Source organism: Telmatherina bonti (genome assembly GCF_933228915.1).
Source record: "Telmatherina bonti genome assembly, chromosome: 13".
In the NCBI taxonomy this organism is placed as follows: domain Eukaryota; kingdom Metazoa; phylum Chordata; class Actinopteri; order Atheriniformes; family Telmatherinidae; genus Telmatherina; species Telmatherina bonti.
Window position 1 is genome coordinate 17,795,421 of NC_136611.1, and position 15,366 is coordinate 17,810,786.

Sequence of the window (15,366 nt, forward strand, 5' to 3'; positions counted from 1 at the left end):
CAGTACAGACCTGCCCCAGTAACAAAGTAACAAAATGCAACAACGGCAACCCTGTACTGTTGGATGGGAATTTAACAAGAAAGCACTTAAAATGTGATGAGAAGGAATGACAATCAGCACCTCCAAATCTGAGACCATGGTCCTCAGCCGGAATAGGGTGGATTGCCCTCTCCTGGTCGGGAGTACTGTCATGCCTCAAGTGGAGGAGTTTAAATATGTCGGGGTCTTGTTCACGAGTGAGGGAAGAATGGAGCGGGAGATCGACAGACGGCGTCTGCAGTCATACGGACTCTGTGCTGGTCTGTCATGCTAAAGAAGGAGCTGAGCCAGATTGCGAAGCTCTCGATTTACCAGTCGATCTACGTTCCTACCCTCACCTATGGTCATGAGCTGTGGGTCGTGACCGAAAGAACGAGATCTGGTATACAGGTGGCTGAAATGAGTTTCCTCCGCAGGGTGGCCGGGCTCACCCTTAGAGATAGGGTGAGGAGCTCGGTCATCTAGGAGGGGCTCAGAGTAGAGCCGCTGCTCCTCCGCATCGAGAGGAACCAGTTGAGGTGGCTCGGGCATCTGGTCAGGATGCCTCCTGGACGCCTCCCTGGTGAGATGTTCCAGGCACGCCCCTCTGGGAGGAGACCCCGGGGAAGACCCAGGACACGCTGGAGGGATTATATCTCTCGGCTGGCCTGGGAACACCTTGGGATCCCCCCCGCAGAGTTGGCAAATGTGGCTGGGGAGAGGGAAGTCTGGGCTTCCCTGCTTAGGCTGCTGCCCCCGCGACCCGACCCCGGATAAGCGGCAGAAGATGGGTGGATGGATGGATGATGGATGGCACTTGAAATGTTCCATCTTCTGTAATCTTCAGTGACAAGCTTTTTAAGTGCTTCGGTAAACACTTCAAAGTTTTTGAGTGTTTTTTCAGGTCTGACATGCTGATGTATATAATCAATGAAATGAAGCTGAAGACAAAAAATGAAGTAAATAGTTTCATACTGTCTAAAAAGAAATGTTATATATTTCACATATCATTTTTTTATACATTTATAAATATTATAATGTGGGGTTTCATGGCCTGCTTTCAATAATACACACACCATGCAGCCTAATTTAGCTAAGAATAAACTTTTTCGACAAACAGTTGGTGCTAGCTTGACTTTTTACTTGAGACATATTTTCCCATAAGTTACAAACAAAACAATAAGGATTTATATTCACAGAGTGTAGTTCTCACTTCTGTCCTTGGATAACCCAAATGAATTCCAAAATCTTCTCCTGGAAAGAGGAGGTGGTTGTGTGTGTTGCTATAGTAGGATCATAAACAAAATTCAATTCATCCTTTTGTTCAGAGATAGAAACAGAAATCTCAGACTTAATAGTCTGATATCGCGAAAGCTGAACACAAACATAAAAATTTGCCTCATGTTTGTGTAAATGACAAATAGTTTCCACCATGCAGAAGCTGTAACCACATTTTGTTTAAATTTGCACATTTCACATAGTATTAGTATCGCCACTGTTGGGCATAAGCAAGCTCTACAAGCTAAGAGACCATATTTACTGTATATAATATATATTCTAATATATGTGGTAAAGAGTCTCCATTCATATAGTGTCTATTAATCATTGCATAGCGTTTCTTATTCATCTCTCCACAGTAACACACTAATCATAACTGAGCATCCATGCAAGATACAGTTTATTTGTAGACAACCTCACTCCACAACCCTTTTGAAATTTATTATACCGTATTTGCATCGACTTCTGCCATGCATACTGCCTTACAGGAACATGTTCTTGATTGTAGATCACGTTACAATAACCTGTGCTGGCTAAGAAGACCTAATGATTCTGGTTTCAGAGCAGAATATCAATCAACCACTCATCCATTACACAGACGCTAGTTTTGCTGTTTCTGTGTATTAAACACTGAGGCACTATTGATCAAAAACACTTTAACATGCACATATATGCATAAAACTCATCTACTCACATGAGCACATTGACATGTTTGAAGGTAACATATTACTGAAAGTCTTTGGTGTTGATGACTGATGATATACCAGAGTGTAATGTTTAAAATCTCTACATTTGTTAGCTGATAGTGATTATTTTCTTTAATTTTCCAAGGGTCAAAATACACTCAGACCAGATAACTAATAATGTTATGTTATATTGTGGCTTTTGGCCCAGGAATTAAAGCAGGCCTGAGTTCAGCGAAGGAGAGTCTGATTGTTCTGTTTTAGATGTTTCTGTCTCACAGGGAAGTCTCCGTTGCAACAGCCCTGAATACAATATTAATACGTTGTGCTCAATGCAGTGATTCATATTTGCTGCAGTGGTTATTTGATGCAATTTGATGATTGAGCGCAGAAAGAAAATAGAGTATTTGTTTTTTTCCCCCTAGGCAACTTTGGATTCCAGCAGCGCATCCATTGAAGAGCTTCATGATTAAATAAGAATAACAAAGAAAAGTCGTCTTGCTCTATTTAGCAGCATTTTATTGCAGATTTAAGATGGACTTAAATGTTTCTAAATGCTTCATTAATAGTGAATAAAGGATTTACTAATGCATTACAGATAACACTTATCAGCTTATAAGAGCAAAGTTGGTGTTGCCATGGAGAGCATAGTGTTTAACCTCTCCCAGCATAATACTTATCATCACAGATCATGTCTCGCTGCCTTCTAGGGGATCAAACTCATCAGAATTGATTCATTTCTAACTTTTGTCATACATCACAAAATACAAGATTCTTCACTAACCAGTCAACTTATTTCCTACACATGTTTGATATCAGATTTCAAACTGAGCCTGGAGCACAGGCTTCCATAGTATAACGATATTGTCATATATCGTACAGTATCATGTTGCAGTCTACAATGTAAATGTCCAATTCCCTGATTCCTGAAATGTGATTGGTTGAATATAGCTGGGTGGAGTTGCATTCAGTCTCATTTTCTGGCATCTCAGCATTCTGAATTAAAGGTCACAGGCCATTTACCTCTTCCTGGATTTCCTTTGTGACTTCTTGTCCTTTAGGCCTGGATTTGTAACAGGATCTTTTGTCAGTTTCATTAGAACACAGACAGAAAAATAAAGATACGACCATAAATGCAAAGCTCACGTGTATCCATGTCATATGCTGTAGGAATACCATCAATTATTCATGTAGGACAAGAAGAATTTTCTATATACTTTTTCTTTAGATGAGATATTAATACAGAGCACATATCACTTACATTTCCTGTAACTCAGTGTCTTTTTCACACGGACACTATTTTTCTCCCTCTGTCACAGATCCTCGTGTTACATAACCTCTGTGACAGATTTCCTGATACATGGAAGGAAGACAAAGATTAGTTTCAAGGGGAGCCAGGATATATAATGAATGTAAACAGTGCTTTGCTTTGTAATGACTTTCATTAATATAAAATGTGCGTATTTTTTCTGTCCTGTCAGCGTACCGGTCTTTCCTCTGTGGCAGTAATGCCCCACTGTGTGACAGCTGTGCTGCTGTAACTCACTTTTACAAGGCATAATAGGTTTTGTTTTTTCATCGTCTACATTAGCTGAATAAATTGGATGAGATTGGATCTGTATTGAAAATTGTTAAATGGTCACAGTATGCAATGCGTAATGTGTGACTTTTTCACCCGTCACTTCATTAAAATGTCATTTGTACGTGTATATGTGTGTGTTTGCAGACGCTGAAAGAGGCCAGTGAAAATGCCAGGAAGGATTTCCACCGTGAAGCAGAACTGCTGACCAACCTGCAACATGAACACATTGTCACTTTTTACGGAGTCTGCGTGGAGAGTGACCCTCTCATCATGGTGTTTGAGTACATGAAACACGGAGACCTCAACAAGTTCCTCAGGCATGGGCTTCCTCATCATACGATAACTCAAATCAAAGCCAAATTTAACTGGATGACTGCTACTGAAACAAAAAAAAAATCACTCTAAAACCACCAAAACGATTTTGCATTCTACATGGTCTATATAAAGCTCATAGGCACAGAAAACATTTTAAACTTTATCACCTTTTCCGTCACAGGGCTCATGGTCCGGATGCAGTTCTGATGGCAGAAGGTCAGACCACCAGACCTGTGGAGCTGACCCAGTCTCAGATGCTGCACATTGCCCAACAGATTGCATCTGGGATGGTTTACCTGGCATCACAACACTTTGTGCATCGCGACTTGGCCACCAGGTATGTGATTTACTCCATTACTACATCAGGAAGGCATTACAGTGTAAACCAACTTAATGAAACTCCTCTAACCTACTGACAAAGTTCAAACGGGTTTGAGCAGTAATAAAATGTTGAAAATTATCTTTTCATATGTTATCAGACAACATGATAAAAGTCATATGACACATACAACATCTTGTACTTTTTGATCTGTTCTAATTTTATTGTTTGTTCATGTACTTTGCTCTAAAGGAACTGCCTGGTGGGGGAGAACCTGCTGGTAAAGATTGGAGACTTCGGCATGTCCAGAGATGTCTACAGCACTGACTACTACAGGGTAGGTGTATGTGTCGATCTCTTTTCTTATCCTTCTCTAAGCTTCTAGCCTCCTTCCTCCCCACTGCATGGATCACTCTGCCACCCCCTGCATGGGCATGACTGACAGAAAACTCACTGTGGTAGGCGCACTAATCAGAACAACATGCAGTCAAATTAAATACACTTATCACTGTAAATAACTGACTGCATGTACTTCAGGAAACTCAGTAAAATACATGATGAAGGTGTTTTCTTTTACTAAACCTGTTTGTTTGACAGGAAATGAGCATATTAAGAAACAGAGGAACACTTCTAAATATGCTAGATTTACTTTTCATCTGTTATCCTCGGCTAGGTCGTATGCAGGCTCCCTGGAATAAGGAAAAAAGTGAAAGAGAAAACTTTGAGAAAAATAATTATGAACTCTGAAATCATGACTCTGAAAATAGTAATTAGTGAGATAAAACTGCTCAACAAGAAATAACCGTAACAAAAGCAGTAAAAGTGAAAGAGACACAAGTGATAGATAATAACATGATTAAAATCCAGAGACTAAGCCATAATATCAAAAAGCAAAACAACTATAGAACAAAAAAACAAGAACAAGAATACAAACATCCATCAAAATTAAAACAAACAATTAATAAACCAAAACTAGTGAAGTGAAAAAGCTAAGACGCATTCATTCATTCATTTATAATCCTAACCGCTTAATCCAATGAAGGGTCGCGGGGAAGCTGGAGCCTATCCCAGCAGCCTATGGGAGAAAGGCAGGGTACACCCGGGACAGCTCGCCAGTCCACCGCAGAGCAGCAAAGACACAGTAGACTTTTAATAACTAGGTATTTGATCTTGTTTCTAAAAAATTGCTATTATAAATAAAAGCTTCACCAAATCACCGCAAGGACATGACCGTCAACATAAGTCAGTGGCACAAGAGTCAGCTGAGAGCATGTCTGTGAGGGTGTTTTTTGCTGCTGTGTAGCAATCTGTCACCTTTTCAAAAGGCCAAATCCTAATAAATTGTATTGACTGATCAATAGTGACTGTCTATTTTTCCAACCCTTTCTTCCATCCACTGTGACACACTGACATGACTGACAGTGACAGATAACTCAGAGGGGGCGGAAGAAGGAGGTAAAGTGGGATCGGCAGTCAATCAATGACAAGAAAAATCTCTGTTTGGGTTAAATAATGACTTAAACAATGACACTGAAGGATGATGAGCTATTGGACATTTGATGGATTTGTCATTCAGTAATGAAGCTAACTGATAAGTTTTATTTCTAATATAAAAGCAGTTCTGCTCGTGCTCCAGTCATAAGGAAACTGATGTTTAGTGTTGTTTATTTGGTGGGGAAAGGGAGGTATCCAGATCACATCTTGCATACAGTTTCAGCTCTCAGTTTTATCTTTCATGACATTAAAAATTCAGTTTAAAAGAAGTTATGCTACATCATGACTTTGAGAGCACAACTTCAGGTATGTTTTTCCAGTATTCTTACAACATGTAGATGCTTTATGGTCTCAGAAAATGGTTGCAGAGACACTAGATACACTAACGAGATTCATTTTGGTTGCCTAGAATCATGTGTGCGTGGCAAATTAAATACATAAAAAAAGACTACAAACTCTCCATTTATCTGTAGTCTGTGTGACGACACAACAACCGCCCCACTTGTCCTCCTCCACCTCCTCCTTCCTTCCTTTCTCCCCTCCTCAATAAAGCTAAGTGCTGAAGCTGTAGCCATGGTAACAGGTGAAGGCAGTGGCGGTGAGCCTCGGAGTCGAATCCAACGTTTCTCAGGAAGAAAAGTAATCAGACAACTTCTGTTTAGTATGCTGAGGCAGTAGTGGAGAGAGCGAGAGAGAGAGAGAGAGAGAAGGGAGAAGGGAAGAGATGGAGGCAGGATGGTGGCAAAAAGATGAAAGAAAGAAAGACATGGGGGAGCGGCAGGGGGAATGAAAGAAGGAGCAAAAGAAGTAGAGTGACAGGAGAGGAAATAAAAAAAACACAAATAAAGACACAAAATGAGAGTAAAAGCAGCAATATAGGGATGAAGGAATATATGCTGAGGTGTGAGAGGAACGGTGCAGAGGCATGGCAGCCTGTGGAGACGACATCTTACAGAAAGAGACAAACATTATGCAACATGCAGGTTTACACAAACACATCGCAGGATATCAGAGACTGACTGAAACAATGAGAAATGAAGAGATAAATCCATAGAAGTAGACAGGAGAGCAACAGCACCCCAGAAAAAGGAGCTACAGAATATTTCAGCATCCAAGAGAGGCGGAAACAGAGGTGTGTGTGCACATGTGTTTGCGTGTGCGTGGGAAGGTGTAGAGTGTAGGGACCCAGCCACGCTTTTGCGTCAGACGGGAGCAAAGATGAGTCATAGAGGAATTGGAGCTCACTCACTCCCCCCCCCCCCCCCCCCCCCCCCCCACCTCTCAGTGTGTACGTATGTGTGAGAGTGTATGTGTGTGAGCTTATGGAAATAGAAGCAGAGATGATAGACTGAAGGGGCTGCAATGACGTCACTGAATCTGAATCACTGTTACACAATGAGCCTGACAGACGCTTCGCAAGACAGACAGGATGCCTTGAATCAAACCTTCAGCCTCATGCAGCCATTTTTCAGTGTGTATGGGTGTGTGAGCAGAGTCATGAAGAGCATTAAAAAACACACACGCTCAGTAAAGTACAGTATGTTTATTAGTTTTTACCCCAAAGTGATTTTCTGTCCAGCGAGCTGAATGAAAGACAATGTGTTAGCACAATTGTTTTGTGCTGCTGACGCAGGCTGTAGAGAAACACTGGCAAGAAAGCAGCGCTGAGAAATATCTCTACGGACTTCTTGGGGGGATTAAATTGACCTTAACCACGATGGGAATACTCCCAACAATTTACAGAGAATAACAAAGTTATCCTTGGCAGTGTAACTGACTAAATGATTATTCCACAGAGTTCATTGAACTGTTTGCACTTTCCACAGAGAAATTTGTTTCAGTGTCAGAAATACATTTTCTCGAAGTGTGCATGGAAAGTTTCCAAAACTGGTTTTGGGGAAAAAAAGTGGAAAAATGGACTGACCGATATGAAAGAATTGCTTTTTAAAACAGATACAGTCTTTCCTTCCCATATTGTTAAATCTCCACAAAGGACTTTATATAAGAAATAGATATGGGAAAAAATGTGTGTAAAAATAGTTTAAAAAGAAATAAAAAAAAAAAAGGATGTGACTGATTTTACATGACCTCAGATTGGTTTCAAATTTGCAGTTGAATATTTGGATATTCCCCGTCTTGGTTTTCTTGCAGTCAGACATTGCATTTGGCGAGAACAAGTCAGCCACCGGGGATCAGACCACCAGAGTTCCAGTTTTTGACCATTGCTTCTTTTGTGGAGGCAGAAAGGAGCAAGAGACTGATGGGATAACTGGCGTGGGTTCCGCAGCGATGCGGACACCGGTGATCCTCAGCTGTAGATGATACTTGGAAAAGAAAAATCAGATGAAAAATCAGATCACAAATCCAAGTCGAGAAAATGAAATCCATTGAGGAGTTTGATCATCTTGGAGAATCCGAGATAATAAAGTTGCCATGTCAAACGGGGCCATTTGAGAGGCTTTGGGCATGTAGACAGGAAGTGTTTTGGACATGTCCCATAGCGAGGAGGCCTTGAGGCAGATCTAGGACCTACAAGATAGTTTACATCTCAGAACTGGGAATGACTTGGTGCCCTTTTAGGAATAGCTGGAGGAGGAAACGGGGAAGGGTGCAAGTCTAAAGATTTCTGCTGAGATTGTTGCTCCCACAGCCAGGAACCAGATAAAATATGGCTGCATGGACGTACATGACTATAAGACTGGAATTGGATCCCTGAAACTAAATTGGAAAAAAAAGCCTAAATGTTGCCAATTGTTGGAATCACTACCAGGAAGACTGAATCTATTAGTAGTTCCACCTAGATGGTTATGTTGTTGCTCAAATTAATCTGAATATCAGTTAGTTGGCGACTTTATGCAAAAATTAATTGATTTAAATTTTTTTTTTTTTCTAAGAATGGATCTTGGTCTTATATTCTTCTTCTCAATATGGGTGGAAATGAGCTAAGTGGAGGTCTGTGCTCTCCAAATGCTTTTCTAGTTATTAATTGACTTAACCGGAGAAATTGGCATTTTGTAATGGAGCCAGACTTGATTAATACTTGACAGCATTTTACTTTAAGGGACTTTCTTGTCAGCTTCATGTCTCAGGCCTGTTTTTTGCGTAAACTGTGCACAGTCTCCAAATTAGCAAATAAAAAGCAACTTTTTAAATGTTTTGTTTGGTTAAAAGCAGAGAGCGAGAGAAAGAATAAAATGTATCTAAAAAACCAAAATCATTTATTATTTTTGTCAGTATGGCGGTGAAGGAGTGGACCCAAATGCAGAGACGAGGGAACAGGGGTGCAGGTTCAAGACTAATTTATTTTACCCCAGGAACTCGGAAGGCAAACTCAGGGAACTAACACAATGATCCAGCAAAAACCGAACAGAAACAGAGGGCCTAATTACGCTGAACATAACAAGACACAGGTGAAACAAATCTACTAAATGAACCCAAGTGAACTAAATCAACAGGAAATCAATAAAGCTAAACAACAACCAAGAGAACTAAACAGGAAAAACTACAAAATAAAACAGGAAACCTGGAACGAAGACATACAAAGAGTCCAAACCCTGACAATTTTGATATTCTTAAAGCAAAGGCAGCCCTGAATTGGCTTGGCAAAATGTACAAAGGTGGGTGTGCAAGTTACATAACCTTTGTAATTTTCCAGATGTTTGGTAGAAAACATGAAAAGCTGACTCTTGATGTCATTTTAAGTTTTCTGCAGAGATGCTTTCACAGGTTCAGGATCAGACTCTGACTGGGAACTCCAGGACTTTCACAAAGCTTTCTTGAGGCCATCCTTGTGTTTCTTTAAACATATGCAATATTCCATTATCCTGTTACAAAACCTCTCAGCCTTAAGTCCTCAGCAATGTAAAAAAGCCACTCTGTGTAGAAATCCTCTCTATATTTCCCTTTATCCTGATTCCTCACCTCCTCCAGAATCCAACTACCAGTATGTATTTGTTGATAATATTCATCACTGTGATGGGCTCTGCGCCTTGTATTCTCCATCCACACTGAGCAAATTGTTTTGTCTCATTAGACCCAAGATTTTCTTTTTTTTGTTCCCATTCTCTTAGTCTGATATTTGCACAGGTACCTTTTTTTTGCAAATGAACAGCATGGTGACTAATAGATGCTGCAGTGATGGTTGTGCATCATATCTGCATTCTTTAATTTTCCATTTCCACAAATGTTCTCTGGAATTCATTTGATGTAGCCATAGGTTTGTGGATTACAACTTAAATGCATCAGAAACATCTGCAAACTTTCTATTAGCATTGCAGATGCCAGCCTACATAGAAATAATTTTTCATTTCCATGGCAACACTGGAGCTGATTAAGGTACAATTTTCTATGTAACAAAGAGTAGGTGGGGTCAGTCACGTAAGAACCTCCTACATCATCTCCCATACTGTTTTAACCAGTTCAGTTTCCATGGATACCACAGCTTTCAGGAGGTCACTAAAGAGAGCTCACATCCTTCCTCTGCTTTTTTTTTTTTTTTTCATTTTTTGAGGCTCTCCTGGAACACACAGTGGTCTAGCTGAAATGATGAATATTTATGAAACAGTGAGCAAGAGTGACAGACAAGCAGGCAGGGAAATGCTAAAGGAAGGTGAGAACGAATGAGAGAACGAGATAAGGGGGCAGCAAAGAAGCAAAGACTGTCAACAAAGCTCCTGACAACAAAGAGAAAATGGGAAATGAACTGATGACAGACAGAGATGCAGTGAGGTGTCCTTGGAAGCGTTTGGCCCTCTGACTGCTTCACCGTATGACATTCTTAACATTTGATGATGTCTCCTCTTTCGATGACCAAAACATTATTCTGAAGTTTTTTTTACATTCTCCTTCATGTACTTTCAATCCTCTATTTTCTCCATGATCCAGCTTTATTAGATGGAGCATTTTCATTTTTTTTATAATGCACAATAGTTTATCTTGATGTTGGCATATTTAATTTTATTAGCTTTTATATCTGTTGAGATAGTATTTGAGCCGTTTAGATTTCGATATAGGAGTATTCAGGCCATTCACTATTGGCAAACTCAGTCATACTAAATTATTTTGCACCCACCTGCCTAATAAATACGAAAGCAAATATGCATATGTGGTGTTTTAAGCAGTAATAGTAAGGATGTGCTCGTGAGGTGTAAAAGCTGCAGATATAGCAGCAGGCTATGTTTCCATGGACTTAAAAGTGAACCTGATGGCTATCTGTGTGACTGCATATATTTTATGGCTCCATTAAATAACTCGCTGACTAACATATAAACAGGCCAAGTGTGAGCGCCAAGCCATTAATAACGAGCATAAACCAGAGAAAATGGATTGTTCCAGCTGTGTAGTTCAGTGGAGTGAGTATCAGTTGGCAAATTCATGCTCTGAGAAGAAAGATGAAACAGGAGGTTGTAAGGTGCAACGTGAGGAAATACAACACAAGCATGAGCAGCCTAAGAGGTCACAAAGTGGTCTTAGTTTTCACCTAAAACCATACAGACAGTAGACCAGCCTTTCTAGTTCAACATGAACTATGTTCCTGCCGAAAGAATAAAATTAATTAAACATTTAAGAAATAGTGAGTTTGGACCAAGACAAGCTTATTGAAAACAAATACCATATTTACTGTTATGGGATGAACCTAAAATGGCCCTGTGACGAACTAGTGACCAGGGTGTACCCTGCCTCTCACCCCATGATTGCTGGGATAGGCTCCAGCTTCCAATGACCCTTAATTAGAACAAAGAAAATGAATGAATGCATGAATGTTTTAAACAAATGCATATATTTTCTGTAATTGTGCCACAAGATTGAATCCCAGTGTCACAGGGTAAGTTTTATAGAGAGAAACTATTTGTTATTTTTGTGGCCTAGTGAAACAAATTAAATCTAAACAAGTTGATGAACTCCGTGTGATGAAGGTATTCATCTTCCCATTAGTGTACTTTCTTTTTGCAGGACATTAAAAGGTCAGACTCTGCTGCAAAACTGACCCCATTCATGTCTTTGTGAATTAAGATAGTGTGTGAAAAACTTTACTTAAATGAAGAATAATCTGCTGGCAGAGTTCTTATTAAAGCTTAATGAAATGACCAGCTGTCTTTCAGTGTCTGTGAGTTCCTGTGTGGAGTTAGCTGATCATTTCTACTCTCTTAAGCATCACTATGATTAAGTTTTAGATGCTAAAATATATGGTCCAATAGAATAATTATTTGATTGATTCATTTTTACTTACTATCAGCGTACATACTCCCACCTGAAACAACTTATATTGGATCAAAAGCACATGACTGCCAATATTTGATTACTGACAATTCATTTGTCTTATAACTGTTTCTCGGACAATTGCTTTCTGCATTTTGTATGACCTCAACAACAAACACAGTATGAATACTTTCTTTGTTCAAGGAAGTAGAAGGCAACATTTTCAACAGATTACCCTTGAGCTAAACAGAATTATCAGGGTAAGGCATGCTGCAGCCAGATATAATGTTGTTTGCTGCACTGAACCATCAAACTCCATTCACTGAAAAGCCTCAGGCAGCAGTTATAGAGGAGTAAAAAAGCGGCACTATTTTAATATGTATTAAAATTCCAGAGAGTGTGAGAAATGTGAAAAGCTGCATGACAATACAAATGAAATGAATGATGGTGCAGAACAGAATGGGATAAAGAGGTGCCTGACAGCCAGCTAAATCTTCATTCTTTTATCTGTTCAAAGTACAATATAATGACTTTCATTGTGTGTGTATCTGTGTGTGCTTCCAAAGGTGGGAGGTCACACCATGCTGCCCATCCGGTGGATGCCTCCTGAAAGCATCATGTACAGGAAGTTTACAACAGAAAGTGATGTTTGGAGTCTAGGAGTTGTCCTCTGGGAGATCTTCACCTATGGAAAACAGCCTTGGTATCAGCTGTCTAACAATGAGGTACAGAACAGCCAATTGTAACTAATGTGCCAATTTTATGTAACCTTCTAAGCCTGCCTTTGGAGTAACCCAATCTCACTAGAAACTGAAATAGCGTTTGTCACCATGTCTAAAACACAGCAATTTCATGGTAAATATAGTAATGTTTTATCTATTGTTTTGTGTAAAGCAGTTCTCACTTGACCTGGTTTGGCTCAAAACTCAAAAACTCTCTCTCTAGCATAACAGCCCACTATATAACACCAATATCCATTCCTCTTACCTTCTTACAAGCATTTTGTGGAAGTTGTAACTGTACAATATCAGTTGTCAGAGTTTGACATTATCTATAAATGCTATATACATGTATGTTATAATTTACACAGCAGCAGGAACATGTACCATCTCCTGAAACAGACCATGACACTGCTTTGACTTTTTTTTTTGCTGTGGATCAACACATTTTGCTTTCAAACTGCTTTTATCAACACATTATCAGATTTAGAGAGCAGGCATATGCTAAGATGTATCCTGCACAACACAGAACAAAGCAACATATCTGTAAGCTCTACCTTAGAGCTTAATAAGTCATGGTAAACAAGATATTGCAGCCATAAGGTATGAAAAACAAGCCCTCAGTAAAAGTAAATATAAATATTTTATCAGTTTTGTGAGCAATTGTTACAAATATGCATACAGTGAATCTTTGGCCAAGTTAGAAACTCTACAAAATGTTTATGATTTTGCTGTCTTTGAACACAACAGGGATGAAATCTTGCAATGTGTTTTGCCGGTTCTGCTCCATTAACCATTCATAATGTAGCAGAGTGGAGGGTGCTGCTATCGCAGACCATAGATAGAGCTGATGTTTCTGACTACTCGATTTTTGGTTAACATAGGTAAGACTAAATAAACTAGCCCAGTTGATACAGAACCAAATTAAATGGTAAATCATCTTAAAATTGCTCAGTTAATTGCAGTGATTATTGTGAAAGATATGAATGATGCATTTGGTAAAACAGCAGCTTCTTGTTCAGCGAAGAACTTGAACATAGCAGAAGAGAAGATATAAAATTAAACACTGAACCTACAAATAACTAAACAGTCTACAGGTTACTAACTTAACCGGATGTCTGGATGTCAACCAAATGCGAATTTTGATGTTTTGCTAAAATATACTTTAGAATAATACTAATTTAAAAAAAAAAAAAACTGGATCTACTTTATGAAAAACAGCCATGTCACCACCTTTAATCCCTTCACCTTAATTCCAGCCACATCAAAATTAATCTAATGATGCCCTCAACTCCAGTTACATCCAGTAATTAACCTCTAGCCCCAGTCACAGTCTTTCTTTTCCTTGAACATTTATCCATTTTCTGCTTTTTCACAGGTCACTCCCCTGTTGACCTAAATCTGAAATAGATCAAGTATCTTTTCCATAGGACATGGAGTTCTGTTCCAAAATTAGACACCAATTACTTATCTACTTGCACAAACTGATAGCAATCACAGAATGAGGAGGGGTAGGTAGCTGATTGCTTGCCAAAATGAGAACTCTCTAATAGATTGAAATCTTGATATGTTGCAATTTGTAAGACACAGCTGGTTCTGGAAGTGTAATAAAAGCCATTAATTGGCATTCAGTCAATGAACACAGCAGGATGTGCTTAACATTTGAGGAAATTATAACAAGTGTAATTATATTGCAGGCTACAATAACAGATATTTTCTATATGGCTGTGAGAAAATGAAATGCACTGTCTGTCTGTATTCTCATTTAGCAGCATATTTTCATCCATACAGAAGACTTAAAAAAACTTCAGTCTTCATGTTAATAATTTGCATATAAAACTCGATGCTTGCTGAAACACTATTTGCACATGGTGTGAGGTGTAGACTCTCAGGCTGCTGAATTAAATTGTATTAAATTTGTATGGATGAGTACCGCATGACTTGAGGAGTGTAGTAAAAAAATGTATTCCATGTGACATTTCCACTGTACGCCACCGCAGCAAGGGGACGCAGCTATACAGAACAGATACTACATCATCTTCACTGAACTTTACACACATACAAGTGGTGAATTTTAGCAAAAGTGGTGCAAGAGTAGTGATATTAAAGATGATGTCTATATTTCTTTCTTTCTGTTTCACCCACTGTAGGTCATAGAGTGTATAACTCAAGGAAGGGTGCTCCAACGCCCTCGGACCTGTCCTAAAAAAGTGTATGACCTCATGCTGGGATGCTGGCAGAGAGAGCCACACATGAGACTCAACATTAAAGAAATCCATGGTCTGCTCCTCAACCTGGCCAAAGCCTCACCTGTATACCTGGACATACTGGGCTAAACACAGGAGTAGGACAAAGAAGAGTTTTGGATATGTGTTTGTTTGATGAAAGTGTGCATTACGGTTGTGCTATATGTGTGATTGTGTGAGTATTTAAAGTTGTATGCATGTGTGTGTGTGTGTGTGTGTGTGTGTGTGTGTGTGAGCTGGGGTGGGTGTTGTGACACTTCTGACAGAATTGTGTGATGCTCATGGTAGCATGCGTGTTAGGAAGGTGCCGCTTTAAAGGATGCGATGCTATCTTCAAGGCAATCGAAAAATTATTCAACATATTCCTTTCGTCCCAGCCAATTTCCTCTCCTTTGTGCATTTCCACTCCTTCCCTACTTCCTTACAGAAGACATTTATGAAGAGTGATTTACCTTCAGTGGGAAAAAAAAAAGAAAAATAAACAAGCTTCTCACTTCTTTTCAAATGCTTTAAA

At 39.4% G+C, this 15,366-nt stretch overlaps 1 protein-coding gene across 1 annotated transcript in view; it reads left to right on the forward strand.

Annotated features, from left to right (window-relative positions):
• ntrk2a (neurotrophic tyrosine kinase, receptor, type 2a) overlaps positions 1 to 14,942 on the forward strand; it is a gene marked incomplete at its 3' end in the record, with an annotated part of 83,054 nt that extends 68,112 nt beyond the window's left edge. Inside the window, exons 15-19 of the mRNA XM_079251911.1 lie at positions 3,706 to 3,878; positions 4,058 to 4,213; positions 4,448 to 4,532; positions 12,454 to 12,612; positions 14,757 to 14,942. Of these exons, the coding sequence (XP_079108037.1) occupies positions 3,706 to 3,878; positions 4,058 to 4,213; positions 4,448 to 4,532; positions 12,454 to 12,612; positions 14,757 to 14,942 (759 nt within the window). The remainder of the gene's footprint in view (positions 1 to 3,705; positions 3,879 to 4,057; positions 4,214 to 4,447; positions 4,533 to 12,453; positions 12,613 to 14,756) is intronic.
• Positions 14,943 to 15,366: the final 424 nt, after the last annotated feature.